Here is a 24052-nt window from a genome sequence, read left to right on the forward strand (position 1 = left end):
GGAAATAGATAGGGAACGTGTGTGCTAGATGGCACGGAAAGCAGTGGGCCTCTGAAGACCCTGGCTCTCACTCTTGTGGGACTCGATGCTTTGGAGGAGTTTGAGGTAAGGAGTGATCTGAACCGATGGCTGTCTGAAGAGTAAGGTAGAGGGGGCAATGGGAACGCTCGGGAGATCAGCGACAGCCAGTCCCAAACTTCAGGTGGTAATAGGTGACTGAATTCTTAGAATCCTTTGAGAGCAGAAGCATCACATTTAGAATACTGAGCACTCTAACACGTCTTACATTACCAGCAACGGCAAAACAGTTAACTGAACTTAGCCACATTTTATGTGGGATTGTGGGTAGAAAAAAACAGTAAGATACGAGCCTTATTTCTAGTCTCTTTATCTCTAGACTCTGACAAAGACAAGAGAAGAAAGTTTGTTTAAATAACTACGCACAACGGAGGAACATTGAGAGTGAGAGGTCTAGTCTTCCCTGAGGACCAATTGGCTGTATCCCTGAAGACATTCATCTGAGAAACACTGTCCACACTGATAGGCTGTTTTAAGGAATATATGCATGTAATAACAATTAATGAAAAAAAAGAGGTCATGAATTTGAAAGAGGGCTGATGGGTATATGCAAGTGTTTGGAGAAAGGGAAAAACTATGCAATTATATTGTAACTTCAAAAAAAGAAGTAATAAAATAGATAAAAGAAAGTTTATTGAATTTTACTCATTTTTTCTAAAAAGGTATCTTTTTTCAGTATAAGAAATTGATGCAACACTGTCTTTGAACACTATTAGTCTTCACTAACTTAAAAAGGACCCTTCTGACCGAGCGATCAAGGCAATTACAAACCACCATCAGCAGCAATAGCAAAGTACCACATCAAATTCCATCAAGTCAGAATTGAAGCACACATTAGAGTTTACTTTTAAAGAAGTAACTGTAAGCAGCGTGCTAGCTTGCCTTGATATTTTGTTGCTTGAAAATACTGACTTCTCTGTTCCTTAGCTTTTCAGGCTTGATTATTTGCCACCTATGCAAGTAGAAACAACCAGAGAAACACTAGAGGTAAACCAAATCATCACTCATATATTCATCATCCACTCCTTTCATCTTTTCATCATCTGTTTTGGCTATGCAGTACAGTTCTCTGCTTGCTGAGCACGCCGGAGTGGCTGGCCTCTGGGACAGGGTAACTGATGCCCAATAGACACACACTATTCTGCAAAGTACATGTTTTTCCTCAATAATTTTTCACTAAACAAAAATTTTAACGTATAGATTATATACTCTATTATATTGTTATTCTCACTTTTTTTCCTAAGCCCAAGGCAGACCTGTGGGGTACCAATAGTCTCTTTCTTCACTTCTACTACTTTGGTGACAAAAATACCTATCTCTTTCCTTAGAAATGTAACCAATTGAGGAATTTGGAATTGATGGAAGACAGACATTTTAGTAGTGCTGCGTGGTAGACATGGTGTTGATTGCTTTAGCTGCAATGACAGCTAGAAGAGAATCCAGCCTTCCCTGAGAACATGGCAATTTCCAATGTTGACAATTTTCTAAAGGGAAGTGGGAATGCCCTCTGAAGCATTCATTACTTATTGAGTGCCTGGTCTGCTCACTCCAGAATTGTAAGTATGATTAAGACATAGTCGAGCTCTCAAGGCATGCACAATTTAGTAGACATGATAGACATGTAAATACATAATTATTATGCAGGATTGCAAGGACTGTAATAAAGGTAAGTGAAGAGTGCAGAGGGAGCAGAGAGAAGGAAGCACATAATTTTATAATCCTGAGATGGGAACAGGAAAAGGAAGCAGAGCTTTCCCGGTGGAGTGGACCCTTGTGATCTGCAATGATTGGGCATCTTTGTCACCAGCTTTTTTAAAAGTGAAGAACCATCACAAAAGTGAACTTTATAACAATTTGTAATCAGGAATATCTCATTTAAATCGATTCACATATGTCTTTGATAATGTCTCTATAACATATAAACCTACAAATGAATTGCATAACGCATAAAACAGACACTTTAAACCAGTATGCTTGGATAGTTTTCCATAATCTAGCTAAATGCTAAAAGTCATTTCTTTTTCCTTACAGATTTAATAAGAAAATGAATCTCCCAAGTGAATTACAACCAGTGATTCTTTTACCCCTTATCATAAAGCTGAATTGGCAATAGACTTCAAAGCACATATTCCATCACTTCATTCTTCCTTTAATAAACCCATTTTTACAATAATAAAAGAGATAACAGGATGGACTCCAGTAGTCATCTTCTCTGGGAATCTCCAACCCTACACCATAGATTAATAGAGTGAGTTCAATGGCTAATTTCCACCCTTGCCCTTACCCTCCAGGGTCACAACCTGACACACTGGTGAAGAACTGTGGGAAAGTCTGCACAGTGCTCTGTTCAGTTGCTACCTGTTTTGTGGCAAGTTGTGACTTCAGTTTGTTGAAACTAGAAGTTTGAGTATTAAAGTCACTCAATGATACTGAAAGATATTCTTGCTCTAAGAGCAGAGCATTAATCCTGATCCATCAGTGGTGGGCTTTGTCTAAGGTCATTTTACTGCTGACAAGAGGCATAGTTTGCTAGATGTAGTGTGTCACCAAAAATGTGGGGGTGGGGAGGACCTAGTGACCACCCCTTTGTTGTCATGTCTTTGAAAACACAGAAGGCTTTTTAGGAGCATGGAAAGCAATTCATACCCACGGGCAGAGAGCTTTTATTTTGAGCCTACCTTGCATTTATTAAACACTTTTGGTTTAATTTCCTCAGTTGCCACAGTTTGCAATGACTATATTTTAATTTTTAAAAAATTACAATCAAGGTTGCCATCTGTCCCTTCTGCAAACTTGAATTTCAATCATGACATATAACAATGTCAGAGCTGAGGGAATTCCATGGGGTCGTTAGAACAAAAAGCAACATATGTTGAGATTTCTTCCAATCTTTTTCTTACCAATGGAAATAGAGCTTTGACCGTAGGCTTTCTCGTCAACTGGCCTAAACATATTTTAAGCTTCATATTGGTAGAATTATATTAGCCAACACTCTTTAGTAGGCCTCCACTGTGTTTCAGTCCAGAACTAAATAATAATAATAGAGTTTCTCTTTTCTCTCTAAGCTATGAAGCAGACAGGTTTCATTGTGGTAAGGAAATTGACACTCTAACGTCATGTTGTCTATTTATTAGACCTAATACACTTTTCTTTCCTACCAATAATTTTTATCATGCTCCTTTTCCTATCTGAAATAAAATAAAAGGGTAGAAACTCAACTATTATAAAAAAGAAATAAGTAGAATTTTGTTCACAATAAAACCATACCTGGAACTAGTAAACAAATATTTATTGAATGCCTACTATGTGCCAGAGCACATGACTAAGGAAGAAGAAGTTCTTTGTCTTCTTAATTTAGTTGTATAAGGAATGGGGTAAGAAGAGTAACTATTAGACAAAATAATCGGTGGGACTTATGACACAGTTAATGGAAGCAGGAAAATACAGAGCACCGTGTTAGAAGGGTATGAAAGAGGACCACAGTTTATAGGTTGAATTCAGTGGTTATAGTACAACTAAGATGATGAGATTTGGGTGGAGAATTGAAAGAAGTATAGAACAGCCAAGTGGGTATGTGAGAAAAGTGGTCTTGAAAGTAGAAATGCCTAGAGCCAAAGCTCAGTGAACCCTGAGTCTCTGGCATGGTTAATACAAGATGCCAATAAGTAAGAACAACCAGCAAGAACATCACCAATCTTTAGAGTGCACTATGCAAATGGTACCCTTTGCAAAGCTTGACTGAATCATGTGTTTCAAGGTGTAACCTAAACAAACATGATGTAAGACATGACTCAATCCATCATATAAGCTTGTCTAATCCTTTGTATGACATTAAGCATTTTCAGCTTCAAGCTACTAAACATCAAAAGTATTCCCTCAAATTTGTTTCAAAATTTCCTTAAAAACAACATGAACACTCAAGAACAGTATTACCTTTTTATCATTTGAGAATCATGGTCCTTCAGTAACATTTCTCATTTATTTTGGTCATAGGAATCTTTCAAAATTATTGAAGATCTCAAAAGTTCTTACTGTATGGCATAACCTTTAAGATTACCATTTTATAACTATAGAACAATACCAAGAGAGGGTATTAATTTAATGTTAGTGACAATAATAAACATATGTGGTATAAACATGAGAGTGATCGGACATTAATGTAGACTTTAGAAACTTGTATTGTGTGCTTATGGGAGAAAATAAAGCTGAGTGATATGTTGACATTATCATGGTAATATTTTTGACTTCATACTTCTCCCGAAAGTATCTTGGGGATTTCAACAAATGCCTGGGCTACACTTCAGACAAAACAAGAGCAGTAGATATCTACATTATGTTGCTGTTGACTTTTTAAAATTTCCCTTGAAACCTAGAACTAGAATCACAAGAATATCATAGGACTTCATGTAACTAGATGTATTATTGACTTCTAAAATGAACCATCTTGGTAGAGTCCAGAAGTTGGATCTGACAAGTGGGAACACAGAGAAAGAAAGACTATCGATCTATAAAATGAGGAAAGCCCACAGAAAATTATGCATGAACACTTGCAAGCTTACATTACATAGAAATTCATCACTTTTAATTCATTTTGATTAACATTGTATACAAAATGCTCATTTGACAAGCATAGATTCAAATAAGTTATTTTATCTATAATAAGCATAAGATACATTAAACTCTGTTTGTGGCAACCTTCCTAAATATTTTAGGACCTCTAGTACTTAATTAGACTCTCCTGAAAAAAATTCAGATTAGCTTTCTAGAAGTAAATTAATTAGCTAGTCAGACCTTTATATGGAGAAAAACCCTTTATACTTAACAATTTACTATAGTGTTAGGAGTTTAAGCCTTTAAAGAAACTGCCTCAATCAAAGGAAACACAGAACACAGATGCCAAGTTTCTGCTGTTAGAATATTTTCCATTTTTCTACTTTGTATCTCATTTGGGTATGTTATTCACCTTGTTACTACTACCTCAGAATCTGATGGTTTTGAAAGACATCTTAAGGAAAAGCTGCAAATCTCACCCAGGTAACCAGGGAGTCATTCAGACTCTGACACAATAGTTCCAATGATAGGAAAACTTTTTTCCTCCCTGGAATTCCAGATTCATTTTATAATTGTAATTTTTGGAAAATATTGATTTATATTCAGAATAAGACTACCTATCTGTGACTCATATGTAATTTTCCCTTTGTAGCAACTATAAAATTTAAGTAAAATGATAAATATAAAACAAGGGCATAGCCTCTGCCAGGCAGTGTGTGGACAAGGGTGCGCAGGCTGGCCTCCTGGGTCGGGTGCCGTGGCTGACTGGCTGAGCAAACATTGTACCCATCTTTCAGACTTTCTTCTTTTATAGCACACTGAGGCCATGAAGCTCAGAGTGACAGTTCCAGGCTCTCTTGCAGCTAGAGAGAGTGTGTGTGTTTGTGTGTGAGTATTTGTGTGTGTGTGTGTGTGTGTGTGTGTGAGAGAGAGAGAGAGAGAGAGAGAGAGAGAGACAGAGAGAGACAGAGAGAGACAGAGAGAGACAGAGAGAGATTTATGTTGTGTGGATCAGGTGTTCATACCTATGATTTGATACCAGATTTCAGTTAATTGTGAGCATGCTGAGTTCTTTTTGTTGCTGAAGACCACAGGTAGGAGCTGCACAAGCTGTTATCAGTTTCTTTTTAAGTTTCTAGCGTGGTAGGAGAAACCATGTCTCACTCTTCCATAAGACATTAATGCTAATCTCTGCAGAATGAGAACAGAGTCCCCGTTCTTAGGGAGCTCTGCCCACAAAGATTCTATAACCAACTTAATGCTCTAAGTTAAATCAGTTTCTGATTAAATTTTCCTCATATATTATAATTTTTATTTTATGGGTTTCTTGTGTGTGTGGATGTATTTGCCTCAGTCTGCTTCTTGTGATTTTCCATTTGCTCCTCTTTTCTGTTTGTCCATTTTATCCTATTCAAGTTTGCTTGTATTTTATTTATTATTACTATTATTATTGTTGCTGTTGTTGTTATTATTATTAATGCGCCTGTTTGTTTTCTTGTGAAAGAGAGAAAGAGAGAGGGTGTAGATTTGGGTGGGTGGGGAGAATCTGGGAGAAGTTGGAGGAGGGGAAACCATAACCAGAATATATTGTATGAAAAATATGCTTTAAATGAAAAAATCAATTTGCTAGAATGAAGAAGGCTCTCTGGACATGAATCTTAGCCATTACTTTCTTCACCAGCTCCAGTCTATACCTTCCCTGGGATAGAGCTTCGAAGCATAAAACAATGAGAAACAGCCCTCCAGTGTCTTGCTTCTGCAGTGTACTGATCAAGAGGCCTTAAAATAAGGATTCAGATCTCTGTGGCTGGTTTTCTGTTTAGTAGTTAGTGTGTGTGTGTGTGTGTGTGTGTGTATGAATTAGCTAATCTTCCATTGTTTCTACTCTTCCGTTTTCTAAAATATAAAAACTGGGATAACAATAGTTTTTAATCATGTTGTTATGAGATTTATTCTGATAATCCTTGTGCCAAAGTCATATCTTACATGACAGAGGCTCAAAAATGTTAGCTATTATTGTTGTTATTAGTATCATTATCCTGAATCTATTTTCAACTGATATCATTATAAATCCTAAGACTAAAACATAATCTCCATTGAAAATGCATTCCAATCAGTCTATCAATGTTCTTTATGAACAACTTTGACAATTTTGACAATGCAGTGTAATTCTCAACGTGTGATTTTTTAATCATGATAACAATATTACTGTATGTATCATTCACTTTCATAAAACTTAAACTCACCTCTAAGCCTAAAGTATTTTCTCACATTAAAGCAAAACATCCCAAATTTTTTACCCATGTAGGTCCTTAGGTTTATATTTTTGATGTTTACTTTATTTATTTGATATTTACCTCAATCTGTAAATATATACACACAAAATACACATATATAGAGATAAAATGTTTATAATATTTTTGCATACACATTTTAATCTCATATAAATGAATCAAGTTACCCTCCTGGAATATTTGATAATAAAGGAGTCAATTATGTTGTCAAAGCTATTAGTAAATGAACAGAGTGGACCAAGACAGAGTCCTTAAATCATTCTTGGGCTACTGCTCAGTGATTTAGGATTTTAACTATAGGATTACACAGCCCAAGCATTTCCATAGTAAACAGTTCTCCCCCCCCCCCCCCCAGAAACCTACATAAATTCAGACCTTCTTGGCAGCATTTCTTACATCCATTGTTCTAGAAAGTGACTGTCTTGTTTACACAACTATGCCTTGGTCTAACAAAACATAAAGAATAGTTTAATTTAAAATGACTTCAGCACAGAGAGAACCCTGAGGCTCGCTTTACAAGCCACACCAGCAATTCTCTATTTCTTTACCCAAAGGATCACTTTGTAATCTTGGATTCACAGAACCCGATTAATTATTTTATAGTATTTCTCTTTCCCTCATTTCCTATTGGTAGGGGGGGCTACCACTTTCTCAGCCCATAGTCCTTCACCTCTAGTACATATCAAACCCAATTACTGGTCCCTTTGTCATCCTACCTATTCTTCCAGAGAGCAATCTCCTGATCACGTGACCTGCCTACGAATCACACACGATTTCTGTAATTCCATTTGAAACACTGGTTCAGACTCAGACGTCACCAGCATTTGCTCTAAATTATGACCTTCACTTATGTTTTAACATATATTTGATAAGAATGGCTTTAAAAAGACATTTCCATTTCTGCAATTACAGTATGATCCTTAAATGTACTTAAAAGAGGAAGAAAGTCTTAGAGGAGGGAAGCAGGATCAACTGTGTGGTCTCATTTTCAGGGAAGGTTTGAAGGACACCAGTGCGTTTACCACGCATGAGTGTGTGCTGAAGACGGTTGCTAAAGCAGGTATATAATCACGACACAATGCCAAGCTTTAATGAATTGGATAAAATGTTTTATCAAAGTATACTGCTAAAAAATCTTCTGTAATATATTAGAAAGCAAATAGAGACATTAACTTAGATCGTGGAAATAAAGCATACTTTGGGAAAAGCTTAATTTTTGCTACTATTTCTTTTTGTTTCAACAAATACAATCTTAAGATTTTAAGATAGTAAACATTGGGAATACCTTCATGTATCTCCTTTAGTGGTAAATTTTCTTAGTGTAGTGTTTTATCCAGGCTATTTAGTGGAATGATATACATTTTAAAGTCTATACATTGTCTCTTCTACCATCATAGATTTTAACTAATGATTGTAAAATGTAAGACTATGCTTGTTGGATACTCTCAGTATTATTACATAAGATAATGGCAACTATAGGTACATGGTATTACAACTCAAGCTGCTACCATCCCACAGAAGAAATAACTTTGCCATGCCTTTCCATAGGACAGCAGGAGATTGAAAGGCATATGATGCAATAACTATGTACATTTTCTATAATTTGCTAAAAGAACCCACAAGTTATTTTTAAGGACAGTATATTATTTAGGGAGTCTAGAATATATAATATATACATAAATAATCTATATATGCATAATATATATGTATACACACATACATACACACACACATGCAGGCACCCACCCACACATGAACGCACGTACACATGTGTGCTAGTATTCTCCAACTGTCTATGATCCTTCCCAGGAACCAACTTGCTTTCTTCTCTACAGCTGCCTTTTCATTTTCCTTTTCTGAATAGACCCATAATCTTCAGGGAAAATATCAAGAATAATAAATCCCAATCTCTGTATAAAATATATCTTCATGACATACGCAAGATGGAAATCACAGGAACCAATAAAAATTCAGGCAGCCTACTGATAATGAGGTCAGAAATACAAATAAATTTATTTTTAATGAAGACTGGAGGAACAGTAATCAAAGTGTTAAAATTCATTTCATGCATATCTCATTTGCTTCTTAGCTGATATTTACCACGCAGTTCTGTGAGAAAGTAGAGGCCTAAGATGCTCCAGATAAATGGCTCAATTAATTGTACCGAGGTAGACCTCTTTGAGCCGAGCCAGAGCTGTGAGCTCTTTATTGAAAGCACTATTCTGTAGCCCCTAACCTTGTTCCTTGACTCCTCTCTGGTTTCCAATTTAAACAAGTCCCCATGCGGCCTGCTCTAAAGGGCTTTGTCTCCCTGTCATTGTTAAGAGCGCTGAGGCATCCTGGAAGTGTGAAATCAGACCTCATGAGTTGAACGGTTCCCCAGGGAACGCAGGACTGCTCAGAAGGTCAAAGTCATGGGCCGGACCATCTAAAAGTGTCTGATCGCTGGTCTGTGACACAGCAAGTTGGGGGTGGGGGCTAGACTGAAGAGGACTGAAATTGAACACATCTTAATTAAAGCCCATAGACAGCAAAACAAAATGTTTTCTAGGCAGCCTGTCAAATGGGGCTTAAATTTAGCTCTGCTAATGAGTCTGAGCTGCTCACTGTTATTTTGTAAGATAATAAGACTCTCATCACAGAAGCTGATAGGAAAAAAAACTGTAGCATGTCTTTTTCTGCTGTTTTGTTACTTAAATATTTTCCAACAATGAAGACAGTTTTCCAAAAGGAAAACATGTAGAAAGTCTATGCAAATAAAGGGTGCAGAAAACATTTCTCTTTAATAACTAGTTGCTTCTAGACTGCGGAGCTGACATGCTACAAGTCTTTATTCATAGTTTAGTTTGGGGGGAAATGTTCCTTTAATGGGACAATTTCAGTGATTATTAATCATAAACCCCTCTTCTCTTCTCCCCCTCTTGCTTCCTGAATGAGATACCACATTCACTGGCAAAACCAGTTCACCTGGGATAGGACTTTTTAATACAGTGGCAAGGCAGCACACCTTTTGAAGGTTTCCCAGTCTTGGATATTGCTATTCTGAGGGGCTGGTCTCCCTGGAGAGGTTATGACCTCCTCCTCAAGGGAAAAACAAGAAACAAGCAAAAACCTCCACAACCCTGAGGAAATGAGGATGAGGGCTTAGGAGCCACCACAAGCCGGGGAAATGTTAAGAAATGGGCTGCTAAGGACTCATGCACTGGAGGGAAGTGGGAGGAGGGGCTGAGGAAGAGGAGCACTCTCTCCTTTCTTTTGGAACTTGAGAGAACTCATGTTCCAGATTTAAATACTCTGCTGAGAAATCCTCACTCAATACAGAAGACTTTAAATGCTCTGTTACAAGCAGAAATTAAACCCTGCTTAAGAACAAACATGGGAAAGAAAAAGACAATACCTGAAATATTTCACACACACACACACACACACACACACACACACACACACACACACACCCCAGTTGGCCTTTCTGTTCTTACAATCTTGCCAGTTTTGGGGCACATGTGATCTCATGTTGGAAAGAATTTTCCCAGAGAACAGGACAAGAGCCTCTAGCTTTGGCTTTGATTGTGCCGAGAAGCAGTAACCTCTCATTGGGTAGTCAAAGGTGAGTAAGCTGTACTTAGAAGTATTTTTCAGTTACTCAAACTTTTTCTCTTGATAGAATTTAGTGCAACGAGTCTTCCAACCCTAGTGCCACTTTCTCAGGCTGTGAAAGGCTGTCCACAATTTGACTGAAATTTCAATCCACTCTTGTGCTGTGCCCAATATGTGCATATGTGTGGGAGTTGTAAATTGAGGCCTTAACCACCAGAGTTAATCTCTTTTTAAAATCTGTATTAACCTTAATGATTTGAAGTGCACTGTCCAACACTGGCCTATTGAGACTGAAGAAAAAACTACCCTTGACTATCAATAGTTTATTAGGGGCTTAACTGAAGTGACCTACTGTAGTAGTGTTCAGCTGAACAAGGCTAAAGGCTTTTTGTGGCGAGGAAAAGAATTGAGGGTTTCATTAAAAAGTAATTTGTGCTTTATACTCATTCATTCAAAGAGTTTCAATTGCTCTTTATTCACACAGAGTTAACACAGTATCACAATGTTTCCCAATGAATGTGTTGTAACAAAAGAAAAATTTTACATTTTGAAAGGAAAAAATTCTTTGCAACTGCAGTAAGATTGATGGCTACTTAAAAGTTACAGAATCTCTCCTGTGCTCATTTAATGTTGGAATATTAATTAAAAATCATGCTACATTATGTGACCTTATGTTGTAAAGATTAAAAGCATTTCAGAAATATATGAAAGTTGGTTAAGTGTAAGTTTATCTTGTTAGAGTTCTGTAGAAAAGAAGTATTCTGAAGTTAAATGCCTTCTAACTATAGTTTCATCTGTACCAGGTCAGAAAACAGCATAGAGAATTACTCATAATTTTCAAATCCCCTTTATCTGACTACAAGAGTCTAGATCGGTGGTTCTCAACCTGAGAGTCATGACCCCTTTGGCAACCTTTTATCTCCAAAAACATTTACATTACAATTCATAAGAGTAGCAAAACTATAGTTATGAAGTAGCAACAAAAATAATTTTATGGTTGGGGTCACCACAACATGAGGCACTGTATGTATTGAAGGGTCACAGCATAGGCAGGTTGAGACCTGCTCTAGATGTATTCTTATTTCAAGACTTGAAGACAGAAGGAACCACTTAGTCCATCCTGTCTTTTCACTTTCGCTGCACATTAAGATGGACATCAACTTTTCAAAGTTCTATGAATAAAAGACAGTCACGTGAAGAGTCTATTTATGTCCTAAATTGTTTATACTTTCGTAAGTAGTATTACTTTTTAAATAAATAGTATATTTAGACACTTCTGACTTAAACACACGGCCTGTAATTTTTGCCACCATCACAAATGTCATAAAAACCACAGAAAGTCCAAGGGTGAGCAAGGTCAGAGACAAAATTATTCACTTGTCCCTGCGTAGTTCAACATCTCTCCTGTTCAGTTCCAAACCCATTAGATTATAAGGTCAGCACAGAATGAGGAATCATTAGATTTATATCCATAAAACTGAAGGGAAAAATTGAGATTCAGTTGTTCTGGATTCCCCAAATTAATGCTCACTTTATCAAATAAAAATTATATCTCACTGAATCTCCAGCAGAAAGGCTATTGTTAGTCACATTGATTTACATAGAACCATTAGGAAAGAAATATCTCTATTTTTTCCAATTTTGAAAGAACATGTACCTTAACTTCCATAGTGGCATACAGGCCAAGTAGGTTAACCTAGTTTGCATATTCATGAAGTTTTAAAATCGATGACAGCTTCTTTCCAAGAGGAGACAAACTTATACAATTGCATTCAGCTTGAATAATGGCAGGTAGCTAAGCATTTGAAATAATAAGTATGTGATTTTTTTCCATAAGAAATTGTGCACAGATTAATTCACTGATAATTATACAAGAAACCAAGTCCTTAAGAAAGAAAATGAAGAAATTCACCATTCACAAGTTTTTTTTAACTACCATATTCTAAGGCAGTTCATATTGAAAGATTACCTTTACCCCTAGTCCTACTATTCTAGGGTATCCATATATATATATATATATATATGTATATATATATATATATGTGCTATTTTCTTCAGTTACAAATGAGTTAATGATTATCTTTCCAAAGAAATTATAAATCCCTAACATTTTTATACCTGCCACATATTATCCTCACTTGATGATATATAAATATGAAAATTTTAAATATTGCTATTTTGGAGCAAACATCTATTTAATTTTGAAGGGAATTATCTTTTAATCTGTTCTCAATACTGGCTGGATGAATTAAAGAAGAGCACAGTGATCTGTAGATCATTGAATGTTAAGAAAAGGATAATATTTTATTCAAATAAGTCTGTAACTTTATCAGAACCATCTTGCTTAACATTTTGAATGATATGCTTATTTCTACAAATAATAAGCCAGTATTTCCTAGCATGTTGATATTTCCATAGAACTGGCAAGTCAGTCCTATCTTGCCATCCAATTTTAGATAGATAATTCAATGGATGGTATGAACATCTCTCAAATCATTATGGAATTAAATGACAAATGAATGGTCATGGCTCCAAACAAAATAATTAACTTTGCAGCTTGATGATATAAACACCATCTTCTCATTTGTTAATATGTTGAATAAACAGCCATACTAAAGATAGGGAAGACATAAGACTCATTTTGCTGTTTTTACATGCCTATATTCTGAGTGAAAAGAAGTGTATATACCTAGTTTAGATACATGATTATTTTTGTAGTATGCTGAAGAATTTGGTTAACTAGGGAATGACAGCAGCAACCCAATATGAACCATGCAATGTTGAATACTACATTGTGAACTTTTCAGTGAGTGAGGCAACATATTCCATGAGTGTTTGACTTACAAGAGCTGCTGATAAGTGATAGAAAATGATTCTCTGTCACTTCCATGTGCCAAAATGAAAGTACCTGGACACACAGACACCACTCATTGAGTAAACTTTGAGAGGGCAATGATTCAGAGGTTATTTTGACTTTTATTATTTATTTTTAGTGTATTACACTGTTTAAAATATAGAGCTGTGTAGGCATCTGGGAATTATCAAATGTATGAGATCAACTTTGAATCTTTCCATTTAAATGCATGACTTCAATGACCTGCTGGGATGAAATGTGGGGCTGGATTATTTCATTGTGCAGACTCGGCACACCTTTGATCTATACAACAGCATCAGTTCCTACCTGTGACGTCAGCAGCCATCAAACCTTCAGCCCTGATGACTCTCACCTGGAGAAATCCCACATCTTTTAGGTTGTTAAATATCCTCAGTGGGCTCTGGAAAACCCAAACATGAGCATTAGGAAAAGCAGTGTAAAGAAGCCTCAAAACATTCTTAGAAAACATTCAATTTTCTCAGGATGCTTTCTTAGGGTCAAAGGGCCATTTGTGCTTTTCCAATACAAATGATACTTCCAACGTCAGGAATACACACAGATGCCTGCGTGCATGGGCACGTGAGCATGGCACACACACACACACACACCACATGATTATTAGTAAGTGGTTTTCTGAAATAAAAATACCACAGTTACTATCCACAAGTAACACTCAGTAATGGTGAGCAGTGAAGTACAAAGCAGGTGAGTCTCCATGGTTTCTCTCAGCATCTTCTATTTTAGGACCTCACAGATCTTTCATTTGTAAATATGATAGTTTGAAGACGATAATGAGCAATATTACCTTCTATGTGATTGTTTACATAACACCCCTCAGACAGGGACAGTTATTAAGAAAGTCAATTTTTCTACCATTTTATTCTTAATGCTTATATAAGGAGTAAATGATCTAAAGGCTTCGCTAGTAGTTCATTGAAAGATTTGTACAGTTTTATAAAAATTTTAAGGGAGATAATTTTAAAAGGCAAATCAAATTAATAAAATAAATCAAAGGTGGTAGGAAATTTTCTCAAGTTTATATTTGTATTTGCTATTGTGTATAGAACTAACTGGAGTTTTTGATAGAACAGCATGATGATGAAAATTTAAAATTGATTGTGATGTTTAACTAAGCATAGTACTTGAAGTAACTAAAGGCGGAAAGTCAACACAATTAACTGAAAACTAATGAGTTGGTAAAGAAAACACAACTCTAGAGCATTGATATGAATTTTGTTTATCTTTCATATTGTTTTTCTTATGGTAAGGCCAGTGCTTCTCTATTGGGTAAATCAAAGACACTTAATTTCTCACCATCTTTAAAAGGTTTCACGATGAGGCACTTTAATATGCTTCTGCATAAGAAGTTACTTATCAAAATGTTGCTAGAATAAAAGCGATCTCCCAGTGTATTACTAGTGTGAGAGCACACACAAGCCAACGCTTCTTGAATACGAGCTTTCTCAGCCCTGATAGCCCGTCATTATTTACACTGAAGCTTTGACCTTGGTACAGAGAAAGGAATAGACACAGATAAATGTGTAATCTCATACATAGCATGACTTTGTAAAAACGCTGCTCAGTAAGGAAGATTATCTCTTACTCTCTAATCATAAACTACTATTTATCACCAAAAATTTATTTTAAAGGTCCATTTGACTAGATTTAGTAAAAATGCACTTGTCTCTCTTTCTAAATTCCTACAAATCAAAGGTTTACCAGTGGGAACTTTAGGCAGCGAAGTTAAGAGGCTTCTGGGTATGCCGTGTCCTACAGCACTGAAAAATCTGGGGTGGGCCTTAGTCAGAGCTACTAAATGTGTTAAAGCAGCAAGAATTCTTCCCTAAAGACAGGGCCCAGCACTGTCACTTTTTCAGGGGTAATTTAAACCGAGTTTCACTGTGACTAAAACAAATATCATCAGTCAGAACATTTTGCCCTGGGAAGCTGACCATACATCCTCTGTCACACTGTCTTGGGCCTTCAGTTCTGGGACTCTGCTCCGCATTTGGAGGGTGATTATATTTTGAAGGTTTCACTCTCCAAGCCACCTGACATTTGACAATTGATTGTGAATTTCTACTGTTTAGGCCAGTGACATATAGATTATAATAATAACTCAAAGTAAAAGCAAATAAATACCAGTTTAAAACTGTAATTTTATGAAAAGCTGTATCAAGGAGTGTTCCCATGTTGTTATTTATGGTTATTTTAGAATGCCTCAAAACCTGGATGGCTTTTGAAGGCAGAAATTTCCATAGCAGAGGAATCCATGATTTGCTGAGAATCCTTTCAGGCCTCAGTAGATGGAAAGAGATTGAAATGCTCCGGAGAGGACTCCTCTTTATTTTTTTAATGAAAGGCTGTATAATATATTTTCTCTATGGCTGCAGCAGCTGTCAGAGAGAGCATCGCGGTTCAGCTCTATTACGGGAGAGGCAATACCCCATCCTGTGGTATGGAGATGCTCTGAGGGGCCAGAGCTGATTGACAGCTTGTCACCATGACGTCTTATTCCATCTCTGTTATGGAGAAAATTAATGTCACACCACCAGCCTTATGACTTGCTGTCATCTTAGAACCGCTCACCTTTTATCAACGCTCTAAATAACATTTCAAGCCCATCGTCTCACGGTGGACAATCCGGTCAAGGGACATTAAATCAGATGACTGTGAAATGTCATAATAAAAATGGAATGCTAACAACTTCTTCTCTAAACTAGCTCCTCTGGTTTTTAAACTGTGACAAGAAGGAGCAGGGGTTCAGCAAACCCGTTCTGAAAAGGTCAAACAGCAGCTCTTGGACTCCTACCCATTACTACCTGCCCCTACTGACCTTCCCGTTCCCTCCCCCTCCAAAAAGAAAAGAACAGGAAAGTGGAATTAGCCAACTTTTCAGAATGTGGGGATCAAACAGTGGCTCACTCAGGAATATCTGTTTAATTTGTGGGGTCTCAGTGCTGAGCAATGACAAGATTCTCTAGGGCTGTTTCATATCAGAGTGGGGCAATTTATTACTTCACTACCCTGACCAGCACCAAATCTAAACCAAATCAAATTCTTAAGTTTAAACACACACACACACACACACACACACACACACACACACACACACACATATTTTAAAGGAAAATACAGGAATAATTTGCTGAACAGTGATGTCTTTTACATGTTTCATCAAAACAAGAGGCATATTAGACATCACACAAAATTCATTCATTTCATGATACACAGATTATAAAAACATTATAGTGCCAAGATGTTGTTCTTTGTCTTTGTACTGTTGTGAGTTAACACTAATATAGCACATGCATTATCCTGTGTTACAGCTTCTTAGCAAGTGTGTCTCAAGAGGGAGAAGGAGACCAGTGCCTGAAATCCCGGGTTACAAAAAAGCATATTTTAAACATGATTTACCTTTAAATGCATTGGGTGGAATACATCCTGGGAATTAGCTGAGATGCCAAACATAACATTTTACATTTCATTGAAATAACTAGCATTTTGGAAAAGGTTGGAAACAAATATTTACACTCTGAATGGAAATAGCTGATTAAAGGGACTCCATTCAACAACAACAACAAATCAATCAATAATATGTGGACTAATTCTAATTATGTAGACAGCAGTGCCATCTTTATACATGGTATAATATTAAAATAGTGATCCAGTAACTACAGAATGTTAATGCCCAGATGAATTTTTATGGTAATATACCAATTAATTCCTTTATGGCAGTTTTAATTCAGAAAGTTCATTTCTAGTACTAGACAATGTATTTTTGGTGGAACATCAAAATGTGAAATAATTTTCATAATTGCAATAATATATTAGAAGATACTATACAGTAACTTAGGCTCTTAGGTGGCTTAAAAATATACATTATTTAGCCTTGCTAAGTCACCTCTATTAAACTGTTATGATAATACTGTTGGTGGATGAGTTGTACAAGCATTAACGGACAGCTGATTCAGTGCAGATAGCCAGAATAGATTTGCTGAGGCACACATACTGCTAATCTGTTTGAAGAATATTGTAGAGCATTCGTACGGGCACTTCATGTCAGCTGCACAACCTGATAAGGTACGTCTTTATTAAATTCAGTTATTGAAAGGATGTCAGTCAGCAAATAGGAATAGTTTTTAAAAGCCATTCTTTGTTAGTCGGAGCTTGGTTTCATGGCTGAGTGTCTAGAGGAGCCGTCTAAACACCTGGCAGCATTGTACAATACAAGCTTTGTGATTTGAAGTGGAAAAGCTTTCCCCTAGCTTCATGGGTACCAAAGCATTTACTTTTCGAAGCCTCCATTGAGAGACAATGGTGGAGCAAGAGCTCCCCTCTCTGTTGATTCAAGACAACTACATGGTGGGAAATACACCTAGAAAGTTGCTGGGAGATCAGAAGATTTCACTATGTGAAGGACATAAGATTTGAGAAGGGCAATGATTCATTGTCACTCCATTCCACTCTCACACCCCAATTCAATCAGAATAAAGGGGACTGACTACCTTTTGATTGCATTTCATGGTGACTTTCATACTGACCGGATGCAGTTAGGTTTTCCTGAACAATAAACTTCACGATATCCTCTAGTTCCCAACTTCTCAGTATGCCAATAACCTCATTTGAAGTTACACAGAGCCAGCGATTAATGATAAAGGGAGGTGTGCATGTGAGTTCCTTTACGGAAGGATTCTCTATATGATAAAGGTCACAAGGTAGACCCTTAGAGTCCAGAATATACTCTGCAATGGATTCTGGAGATGACAAGCTACAGACATCAGCAGGCAATGCTAATGTCCCTGCAGGGCATCTACATGGACCCGCTGTCTCCTCCTCAAACACCTCCCCTGGAAAACCACTTGTTTTTCTGGGGACCCTGTGGAAACCTCATCTTGTCACACATGGGCTGGAAGGAAGCTCTGCATACGTACATATCTCTTTAATATCTCCCCCCGCTCCTTCTGGTCCTCCAGGGAATGGACAGAGAGGTCGGAGATACCAACTGCGGCCGAGGCTGTCAGAGTGACAAGCAGAACCAGGTGGCCCTCGCCCTCTTCCAGCTGCAACTCCAGCTTGTGCGTTTGTTCCCTACTGAGGGACGACAGGTCAACCTGGCACCTAGAAACAAATGTTTTGAATTAGCAAGTGGCATTTTCGCCATGTCAAGCAGACGTGGGTTTGTTGGAGACCTGTGACAGATAACGCAATAGAAATACCATCTGGGAACGCAGAAGAAGATCAAAGGCCTTTCTCCACAAAATGCAGGCTCTGGCTGCCACAGAGCTGCTAATTGCTTATTTCCTGTAAGACACACACTCAGGCGAAGTTGAATTATTACAGCCTCTGACACTGTATTCGTGAATTGGTGGAATTTCACAGACCTATTCAGGCCAAAGCAACTATGGAAAGTTTCTACGCCACTGTTGCCATTATGTGATTCTCTTCATACTATTAGTAAATGTCATTGAATAGCACATAGAACATTGACTATGGAGAGGTTAAATTTTACATTTTAAAAAATATACTTACAGTACACTCACTAAATCCAAATGTATTCTCCCAGAGTTGTATAATGTCGTAAGACATGCTGCATGTGCCTTTCTTACAGGTAAAACACCTTGCACTAGTATCATAAAAGTATCAATAGGTTTCGAGGAGGCAGATAATATAGTGATCATCAGGCTAATAACCAGAGGGGGGAGAGAAAGACAGGGAGGATGGGAATAAAGGAAAAACATTTAAAACAGGAAGCGGGTTTGATAAGATGCTAAATGCCAAGCTTGGGCATCTGAGTTCCAACTCTGGGGCCCATAGAGGGGAAGGAGAGAACCAGTTCCCACAAATTGCCATCTAACACCTGCTTGTATGCTGTGACACATGCCAGAAAATGTGATGAAAATTAAGAAATAGCCAATTGCTAAAGTAAATGTTCTCAATATATCATAAATGAGATGGGCACTTGTATAGGACAGATTCCTACTCCTCGTTCCTCACTCCATCATTCATTGCTTTGTTGTAAAGTGTTTTTAAACAATAGTATAATAATAACAATATCTGAAGTCTTCAAAGATTGTACTGAATTCAAATGTCTCCCTTGTGATATTTTACAAACTGAATTCAAGTTTGACATTTACTTTTAATTTGTGCACAACATTAACTCTGACTATGACTAGACACAGGATATGTGCTAAATTCTATTATTAAGAGTGCTAGAAATTAATCTGCACAATTCTGGAATACACATTCCATAGATACCAGAAACCTCACAGACTCCATCAATACAACATTCAATTCAAAATACTATTGCTAATTCTCCTCAAAAAAATAAAAATAAAAGGCCCACACAATATCAAACGCCTTACCCAATTCTAATTAGAATTGGGTTCTCAGTAACACCTGGAGCTAAACTGAAAGTTAAATCACATCAATGAAAAGCAATCACTCAAAAGTAATATCTAATGAAGGGAGGAACATGAAAATGATTGTAGAGACCTCTCCAGCTCTGGCACGGTGCCTGGCCCACACTGCCTGGTCTTACTGCGTGTGAATAACTCTCTGGCTTGGGTCAGGAGTAGAACACTATGACTGAATTTGGATTGTGATCCAGACAGAATGTTGACTGGGTACATTTGGGACCAACAAGGGTCTTTTATTCACTTTGTTTCTTTTTGTTCCCTACCCTGCCCCCAGGTTAGTTTTATCATGGACTTTCCAGCTCCTAGGTTAGTTTTGTCATGGACTTCCCAGATCCTTCCTTCCTTTAGTCTTATGCAGGATGCTGCATTGTCATACCCAGAAAAACACTGGGTGCACTCAAGCCTCCTGGACATCCCCTTCCAAGCTCATGACCACTTTGCATAGGCTGTGTAATGATTCAGCTTCCATTCCTTCAGAGCCAATTTAGTAATTTAGTGTGTGTGTGTGTGTGTGTGTGCGTGTGTGATTATGCGTTCTGCCAAATTAAAATTTAATTCTATACAATAATTTTGAATAAAGGACACATTCCCTCAATTGCTGAACATCACCAACTCTGCCTGTAGGTAAACAGCTGGCATATGTTACTTAATCTACCTGTTCCAATAGGTATTTAGTATTTAGGTATCCTGCAATCTCCTACATTCCAATGAAAAACTGAGAAGCAGGGAGGTTACATGACCTAAATAGACACACACATACACACACACACAGAGTTATGGCCAGAGTCAGAACCTGGGCCTCTGAAATGGAAGACCCAAGTATTCTCCTCTCTAACTCTGTCGCTGAGTAAAGACATTCTTGGAGAAAAGTGTGCAGTTAGCAATAGCCCTCGGAGATGGCCAGACATTTGTACCATATAGAATTTATATTTCAATGTTTTAAACTACATATAAATTAGAGAAGCAAGCTTTGCTTGTTCTTAGAAAACAAGAACATTTCACAAATTAAAATTTAAAAGCCACTGCTGGGTGGTGGTGGCACACACCTTTTATGCCAGCACTTGGGAGGCAGAGGCAGGCAGATCTCAATGAGTTTGAGAATAACCTGGTCTTCAAGGCGAGTTCTAGGACACCCAGGATGTTACACAGAGAAACTCTGTCTTGAGAAACAAACAAAAAATAGAAAGAAAAAAACTATGACACCAGTAACATTTAAACAAGATAAATTTATAGAAATGTTTCTTCTCCATTAACTAAAACTTCAGTATTGAATATGCTCAAAGAAGAACCATGTGTACTGCTTCAGCATTTTGACTGTCTAGTTTTAATATAGAGAACACTAATATGCTGGACATGGGCGTGATAAATGTTAAAAGATGGGAGCTTTTCTCCGTGGTTACTCAGACATCTTATTTGTCTAAAATTCTGCTCAGGAATATGATACTGCTGTAAATGTCAATTTTGCTATGACTTAGCCAAACTGTCTTGTTAACTTGAAGATAAAGTTTGTATCACAGCTTCATTGCTATGTATCAATCAATCAACTGCTTGGATCAGGTATGGAAAAAGAATTTTCCATTCCATTTAAGCTTTTGAACAAATATGTACAAAGACAGAGCCCTTGTGGCGTAGTCTACTGCCCTGTGAATCTAGCACTAATTGGTGTGGGGTGAAGTGCACCCTCACCTGGGCCGTGTACCCTCACAAGGGAAGAATTCATCATAGATGAGCTTGGAAGTAAGTGATTATCCAGGGGACCTAGGCATAAGGAACACTTTTCAAAAATGAAAACGCAAAATTAGTTTTTAAAAAGCAGTAATGTAAATTCATGAACTCCAAAAATACTTGTCAGAGATGAAGAGCCCAGAGCCATTTCCTTAGTTGCAGGACTCTGTTCCTACTAATTAGTTGTGTGACCTTTTCCAAGACAACTTTCCCTCTTGATTTTCACTTTTCTCATCAGCAGTTATGAGTTAATTGAACTCTGTGAGTTTTCAGAATCCCCTATCTCACAATTTGTAATAACTCTATCCATGTTTACACTTATGTCTTTTTTCTTTGCAAATCTACAAAGTAAAACCCTAAAAGAACAAGGTAATGAAATATTATTCCTTATTCATATTATAAAACAAATCAAAAGACCCTAGGATGGCTAAAAACCCATATAATTTAATTTCATATTATATGGCATCCAGTGTCAGCATAGAGGATGTTGAGAGAAGGTGCTGAGGACCCTCCTCTTTGTCTCTTACTTATGTTTTCAAGCAGGGATCTATGTGTATGGCTGAAAACTTATTTAAAATATCTTAATTACTTCCCTAGATTCTCCAGGAGCCTTTCCTGGGGCTCAGCCACTGGCTTTCACTAAGATTTGACTTTGACTGGTATCTTCAAAGGGCCACTCCTCACGCCCTGATCAGTTACCATACCTGAGTCCTCACAACTCTTCTTCCTCCAAGTCGGAGTCTTTTGCTTACCCAGATGGACTGGGTCCTCTCCTTGGCCGCCACTGTACATCCAGGCCTCGCTTCCTCGCATCTGGACTTTACGAATTCTAAGGCTACTTCTGCATTTGGATGCAGAGCCACACTGTGGGATACAATATTCAATATTGCTCTCACAACCTGTCAATGGAGCCCCATGAGACCCTGAAGGGGTTGGTCTCCTATGGAGTGAACTTTGATCAGTGGAACAGAAAGTGGGAAGATAACCTCTGATATCTCCCTCGCTCTGACTGACAATTCCAAAACATGATCTGATGTTGCTGACTGCAGATGGCCATGTACATAATACACCTCCTAAGCAGCCTGCCCCGATACACCGTAAACATTGGACCGCTCAGCAGCATATTACTGTGTGTGGTTTTCCAGGGCTCCTTCTTTGTCATCTCATGCCTTACTTTCTGGGGATATACCTCACAGGAAATCAGTAGCACCAAACTGTTGCCTCAGAGTTTACTTCTAGAGAACACATGCTAAGGTGAAATGATCTGATACAGTTTACACACACTCCCTATTTTGGATGTCAAACACTTGGCTGTATCTCCCTTCCCACTTCCCTTTCCCTAAGAGATATCTCAAGCATACAGATCTAAACAGAGAATTCTCAGCAGAAGAATCTCAAAAGGCTAAAAGAGACTTAATAGATTTCTCAGCATCCTTAGTCATTCAGGGAAATGCAAATCAAATACAACTCTGCGATACTATCTTACATCTGTCAGAATGGCTAAGATCAAAAACACTGATGACAGCTTATGCTGGAGAGGATGTGGAGTAAGGGGAACACTCCTCCACTGCTAGTGGAATTGTAAACTTGTACAGCCACTTTGGAAATCAGTATGGCAGTTTCTCAGAAAAACTGGCAATCAATCTACCTCAAGACCCAGGAATACAGCTCTTGGGCATATATCCAAAGGATGTACACTCATGTCACAAGGACATTTGCTCAACTACATTCATAGCAGCATTATTCATAATAGTCACAACCTGGAAGCAACCTAGATGTTTTTCATCTGAAAAATACACGAAGAAAATGTGGTATATTTATACAATGGAGTACTTTTCAGTTGCAAAAAAATGGCATCCTGAAATTTGCAGGCAAATGAATGGAGGGAGGTAACTCAGATCCAAAAAGAGAAACATGGTATGTACTCATTCATAAATGGATATTAGATATAAAGCAAAGGATAACCTGTCTACAGTCCACAACCCCAGAGAAACTAGGAAACAAGGAGGACCCTAAGAGAGACACACACGGATTCCCTTTTAAAGGGGAAATAGATAAGATATCCTGAGTAAACTTGGAGCATGGGGGAGTGGGAGGAGGGGAGGGGAGGAGAGAGAGTGTGGGGAAGAGAGGAGAACATGGGGGAATGGGATGGTTAATTGGGGGAAGAATGGAGAGGGGGAGGAAGGAAAGAGATATATTGGTAGAGGGAGCCATTATTGTGTTAGTGAGAAACCTGGCACCAGGAAGCCAGAAGGATGACCCCAGGTAAAACCCTAAGCAATAGTGGAGAAGGTGCCTGAACTAGCCTTCCCCTGTAATCAGATTTATGACTCCCTGATTGTTAACATTGAACCTTCATCTACAGCTAAGCACTGGTCTGCACTCCTGAGTCCAGTCAAAGAGAGGGAGGAGTGGTGAACAAGGTGGTCAAGACCATGATGGAGAAAACCACAAAAACAGCTGACTTGAGCAAGTGGGAGCTCACTAACCTCTTCAGACTGACAGTTGGG

The 24052-nt window shown here is 37.8% G+C and overlaps 1 protein-coding gene across 8 annotated transcripts in view; it reads right to left on the reverse strand.

Moving 5' to 3' along the window:
- Positions 1-24052, reverse strand: part of Mctp1 (multiple C2 and transmembrane domain containing 1) — a 521330-nt gene that overhangs the window by 157993 nt on the left and 339285 nt on the right. For all 8 annotated transcript variants that reach the window (XM_040728844.1, XM_040728841.1, XM_040728842.1 and 5 more), the window contains 2 exons: positions 18330-18516; positions 13702-13795 (listed from right to left, as the gene is read on the reverse strand). In XM_040728844.1, the coding sequence (XP_040584778.1) occupies positions 13702-13795; positions 18330-18516 (281 nt within the window). The remainder of the gene's footprint in view (positions 1-13701; positions 13796-18329; positions 18517-24052) is intronic.

The sequence above is a fragment of the Mesocricetus auratus genome, unplaced genomic scaffold (genome assembly GCF_017639785.1).
Source record: "Mesocricetus auratus isolate SY011 unplaced genomic scaffold, BCM_Maur_2.0 Super-Scaffold_100020, whole genome shotgun sequence".
Classification (NCBI taxonomy): Eukaryota; Metazoa; Chordata; class Mammalia; order Rodentia; family Cricetidae; genus Mesocricetus; species Mesocricetus auratus.